The 6,067-nt window shown below is 34.5% G+C and overlaps 1 protein-coding gene across 1 annotated transcript; it reads left to right on the forward strand.

The window, feature by feature from the left end:
• Positions 1-3,073: 3,073 nt before the first annotated feature.
• Positions 3,074-6,067, forward strand: LOC122586091 (protein PLANT CADMIUM RESISTANCE 5-like). Its single transcript, XM_043758202.1, has 4 exons — positions 3,074-3,548; positions 3,799-3,870; positions 3,973-4,188; positions 5,991-6,067. The coding sequence occupies exons 1-4, from the start codon at positions 3,074-3,076 to the stop codon at positions 6,065-6,067; spliced, it is 840 nt and encodes a 279-aa protein (XP_043614137.1).

The raw sequence follows: 6,067 nt of genomic DNA on the forward strand, positions 1-6,067 counted from the left end.
CATATTTCAATTCATCTCAAGACATTACATAGCATTTCATAGCATATCATTACATATAATCTTTCATTGCATAGCATAGTTCATTACATATCGTATTTCATAACAACTCAAGCATTTCATATCATATCATAACGTCACATATCTTTGGGGTAGCATTTCAAGCTTCAATATGCATATACATAGCCCATATCACCTCTCGTATAACCCCGAATATCCATAAGCAACGAAGATATCATTAGGGGATGTTATTATATTAAAACTATGCTTTTGTTGAACCATCAGCGTGTCAAAGTAGTATATTTTACCTCGGTACAGCTTAACAATGAGTTATAACTAGCTTACGATGCTTGCTGAGTACCCCCGATAACCTAGAACAAGTATATAATCAACATATAAGCTTAAACTAGGTGTACAAGACTTCTGGACAAAGTTGTGCCGCAACTAGTGAAAGTTGCGCCGCAACTTTTGCCCGACCTGCACATGACTTTTGTTACACACATTAATTCGATTCTTATACGACCTTAACACCCAATAACGACCTGGAGACATGAAATTGACCTATTTTATGACACAATTGATGCCAACAAACCATCAATTGATTCCTTGATCCTTTACAAACATAAATCACTCGATTGATTACCCGAATAGCATGAAGTCAATAAACGTTTTGCAATTAAATCATACCCAACCCTTCTTGGCCAGGAACGAATGAATAAACCAAATGAAAAGACTCATAAATTGATCAATAAGTCTTGCTTTACCTGTAGGAAGGATTATTGGGTCGAAAACTATAAGAAACCACTAGCGAATTGCTCCCGAATTGCACAAATCTTGAGGAAAGGCTCTAGGGTTCTTGAGGGAGGATTGTTTTGAGCAAACAATCTGATTAAGAGATGTTATGGACGTGATATTGCCCTAAACCCTGCTGGACTATCTTTCTAAACTTGTCTTTTAGGTCCCTGCACTTTACAATAACACGTTTTGCCACCTAATTGCCCGTTTAACACATATGGGAACTCTTAGCGACTCACAAATCCTATCAGAAACTCTTTTAACTTTATTATTCATCATTCATCCATATTTTCATCACTTGAACATATTTAATGAAATTAATCATTAACACGTAGACACATTAATCATATATATAATGACTGTAGTCATTATCGCATAAACATATTTATTAAAACGTATAAATTCAACGGAAAGCAAACGTTGACTAACGACATGGTCAATGGTTGACATAAAATGTTTGGGATATTACACTCCATCTCCATCGCCAAGACCACCATCACCAAGGCCTCTTTCCCCCGATGTTGAAGTTGTACAAGAAACCCAACCCGAAAATGAAGCCGGTGGTTCAAGGCCCCAAAAGAAGCGTCGACGTATTGGTTGAGGATCACAGACGGTTTGATCAAAATTTTAAAGAAGTCAAAAGATTACCGTGACTCCGAAGGTGTTAGTGCAAAATGGAGGAAGATGCGTCCATTTATCCAAAACTTCAATCAAATCTACACTCGTTTCACAAACGCGAACAATCATCAAAGTGGTGCAAGTGATGCGGATGTGATTAAGGCAGCTCTCTCCGAGTTTCATGGGACTTAGAAGACTCATCTTAAGTATTTGGAGATTTGGGATAAGATGAGATGGTCGTCGAAGTTTCATTATGTGACCGAGAAAGATGTTAAGGCCACTCGTGGAGAACCAACTACAAAAAGGTAGAAAACGTCATCATCTACTGAACCACAAAGTCAAGATATAAACTTTGGTCCTTATTTTTTTTATCTTGACTTTGTAAATGTTTTTTTTTTTTTAAATTTGCTTTTGCTTTTAGTTGTTTTTGTTTAATTTTTTTTTTTAAAAATTAATTTCGGTCCTTTTTTTAAATAAGATTGATAACATGTTTTTGTTTATGTACATGTAAAAAGGTTCGGATGCACGTGTGAACATTGATCTTAACGAGTGTACCGAGGACGAGCCGGTGTTCCAAGAGCGCGCGCCCTGAAGACACGCGACTAGGAGAGCCGTGCATGGGGGGTCGTCGAGTTTGTCTGGCAAGGGAAAAGGGGTGGGTAGATACTCGGACACATTTGATAGTCTCTCATTGAAGTTGGATGAGTTTTTTGAGGCGAGTAAGAAGCGTACGGATATGGGCAAAAAAAGATGGAGTTGGGGGAAAAGAAACTTCAAGCGAAAAATGAACAAGTAAATAGCGGAGTTGAAAGTGTTGACCACCGACTATAGTTATCTTGGTGAACCCGAAAGATCAATCATGGAGAAGGCGCAACGAGACATTAGGGAGAAATATCGTTATATGTAGGTTGTTATATTTTAATCTCGTGTTATGTTGTTTTTTTTAGTAGTTTGTTATGTTGTACCTTTTTTTATATTTCTAACTATGTTATGTTGTCTTATGAACTATATTGTTTAATTTAGTTGTGTGATTTATTTTATATAATATAGTTATATAAGTTGTTGTATATAATTTAGTAGAAGTGGTTGTGTAAAAAGTTAAAAAGAAAGAGTAAAAGGTAATAAAAAAAAGAAAAAGAAAAAAGGAGATGACACATGTCAAGAGAGCCCCACTTACAAGTAGTCTTACTCACCCATGACACCACATGACGCAAATCTCCTCCTCCATGGATCGCCTCATTCCTCTTATTCTTAGGACAAACAAAGAAAAAAAATAACTACTTACGAGATGTTACATATAGACGTTAAAATAAAAAGGAAGTTACATATAAATATTAGGAAGTGATATTCGTACCATTTGTTTTAATTGATGTACCACACTTGTGCAATACTGGCTTGTACAGTCAACTGTAAAACTTGTAAATTGTGGTATATCAATAAGAAAAAGTGGTACGAATATCGTTTCCCATAAATATTGCGCCCCTGGCTTATTCTAAAATTTTTCCTATCTTTAGAAGATGCTGACAGCTATATATATTATCTTAATTACTAGCTAGTAGTAGTAGTTTAATGATATTTAATTTTGCTACTATAAAATACGACCACGCTTAGACATCGATCTAAAGGAATTGTAGCGAAAGCTTCAGAGAGCTAGCTAGCTATAATGGGCCGTCCTGATCATGAAGAGAAGGCAATAACCCCAAAATCCTTTGATCAAAACCCATTATTCCAACCACATCCTCCAGTAGTAGTTCCTCCGGTCACCTATCAAACCACAATTCCGCCACTGTCACCACCACCACAACTCAATCAGCCACCATTCACTTGCTCGTATGTACCAACCGATCAGCAGCAGCCGGCTACACCACCATTCCATAACTACCCAACTCAGCAGCCACCCGCGGATTACCTTCCTAATGGGGCGCCATACATTAATCCACAAACTTGCAACTACACCAATTCTACTAATCATAATTTACAACCGCAGGTGATTAATTACGTCGTAAATACACCTGTTTATCAACCACAAGTGGCTAATGGTACTCCAAATCATTTCTATCAACAACAACAACCCCCGATCATGACTTCTCAGGAATGGAGCACTGGTCTATTTGACTGCTTTGATGATCCCGAAAATGGTAAATAAGTTTCATATCTTTCTATTTCTGTCTTCAACTTATAATTGCCCGGGTCGTTAAATTTGGTAACATGTCAAAATGGAAATCTACATCTATATGTATATCATCATATTCTTGTCAATTTAACTATCCATATAGTTACTTCAATATTATTTTTATGCACGTTAACGAAAACTCTAAAGAGTGTAGTTAACATTTTGTAATTTGTCATAACGTATTTTTGTGGACTTGATCTATCTTTGAACAACAGCTTTGGTGACATTATGTTTTCCATGCGTCACTTTCGGGCAAATTGCTGAGATCGTCGACAGTGGCCAAACACGTAAGCGCTACGTACATTGTTCTATGGCTTAAACACATATATATATACATTTAATAAATGAAGCTAATTACGAGTACTAAATGTGTATTAATTAATGATTAGTGTGTGCGACGAGCGGAGTTATATATGGTCTGATTGCATCATTTAGTTGGATGCTGGTATGCATTGTGTCATGCTCATATCGGACCAAGCTCAGGAATCGCTACGGGTTGTTGGAGACTCCAGGACCAGATTGGCTCGTACACCTGTTTTGTGAACATTGTGCTCTTTGTCAAGAATACAGAGAACTTAAAAACCGACATTTGGATCCTTCTTTAGGTGCGTATACCCCTAGCTAGCTACCTTCATTATAGTATTATTAATTAGTGCATTAATATTTTCCTTGATGATTATTTTATTGGTTGACTTGCTAATAAATTAACATTGACTATTTCAGCCCTACCTAGATTTCCATTATTATCTCGTCGAATTTGTTTAAGGGGCTAAAGCAAAATAATTAACTTAATTGTCATGCATGTTCCTCCCGGCCAATTCAACAGTAGAATTCATTCTTATTGACTTCACTTTAGCAAAAGTTGCGGTAACGTTTACTTTGACATCATATTAAACTATCAAACAATCATTTTCAACTCAATATGTAAATGTCTACATTCTAAATTTGGTAGGAGTTAAACAGTACGTACGTACTAACTATATCAAATCTTAATGATTAATCTTTCCCGTTTAACAAATACTGATTGGGCTTGAATCACTAAGCACAATAATTAATTCTTAGCCGATTATTAATTATTATTTTTAGGGGTTTTGTTAAACGAATCCTTAAGGGCTTTTGTTAAGGTACATTAATTAGTTCTACAGTAATCATAAAAATCAGTAGTAGGCTTTTGATATAAAAATATACAACATTTTTATGTATGTTAGGACTTCATATAGCATTTTCCTTATTTTTAATATGGACTTTTTAAGAGCCAAGTATTACATTTACACTAAATCTATTTTACTCTTATATTACCTTAAATAAGGCTTGAACATTGATCTTCTACTTAGAGGCATAGTTAAGCATCCACCAAGTGAGCTAATCCCACATTGACGTTGTCTCATAATGGATTTTGTTAATAACAACTTTTAAGTATTATCAATAATTCATTATAACATGAATAAAAATTAGTACCGTACCTTACATATAAAAAGCCACAAGCTGATTTAGTAAATAAAAGATACAATCTGTTATAATAAACATGATTTGATTCAAGGGAAAATATTTATCATATGATTATGTGGAACCTGTAAAGGCATTAAACATAATTCCTATTGATTTCAGGTTCCCAAAACAAAATGATATGATTAAGTAATAATGAGATGAGCAATTCAGTTGTAATGATGCATGAATTTAATCATAGGAGAGGCACACGAATTAGAGAGATTAGTATGTGATTAACCTTAACTTAGGGTTTATAACTCTCTATTTACAATGAGAGTATTTACGCATTCAACCGCGTTGGTGTTTAATGTGTGCACCGTTAGTTCTCTTAGTTAAAATCACATAATGGTAAACTCTATAGTATGTCTTTAAGAGTAAATACGCTCATCATATACTTACTAGACATGGTTTAGGTAAAATAAAATAAGTATTAAAGTAAAACAAATAAAATAATATGTTTCTAATATGTGAAAGTCATCTTGCATCATGAAAATGATCTTGCATCAATTGCTTTGTGAATCTTCGTACATCAATTTTACCATGATATAAGGGTCATGATCTTGTGTTATTTTTTTTACTTTAATAATTTTTTTACAATACCAAACCCTTTACTAGACATAGAGATTTTAGTTATCATCAATTATCATATCAATACTGATTAACGATCAGTGACGATCACATTAATGTGATTTCAACACAATCTTTATGCACGTAGACTAACTATTTTCATTAGCAAACCCCGGATTATGATATTTGTATTGATTGTGTATATCTGTTTCCTAAAATAATGGTAGGGATAATTGTATCTTTCCCAATATAAAGGGTCACAATATTCATTAATAACATTCCCAATTTCAACCATTTATTTATCACTTATTTATCACTTTTCATAAACAGTTTTGATCTTATTTTGTTGAAGGATGGAATGGAAATTTGTCCAAGAACCAACAGATGACAATAATGACTCCTCCGACCAACCAACGAATGATGGGTTAA

This window comes from Erigeron canadensis, chromosome 1 (genome assembly GCF_010389155.1).
Source record: "Erigeron canadensis isolate Cc75 chromosome 1, C_canadensis_v1, whole genome shotgun sequence".
NCBI lineage: Eukaryota > Viridiplantae > Streptophyta > Magnoliopsida > Asterales > Asteraceae > Erigeron > Erigeron canadensis.

Coding starts and splice junctions, on each gene's coding strand:
- LOC122586091 (XM_043758202.1), top strand. CDS start 3,074: ATGGGCCGTCCTGATCATGAAGAGAAGGCAATAACCCCAAAATCCTTT. Junction 3,549..3,798: donor CTTTGATGATCCCGAAAATG/GTAAATAAGTTT, acceptor TTTGAACAACAG/CTTTGGTGACATTATGTTTT. Junction 3,871..3,972: donor CGTCGACAGTGGCCAAACAC/GTAAGCGCTACG, acceptor ATTAATGATTAG/TGTGTGCGACGAGCGGAGTT.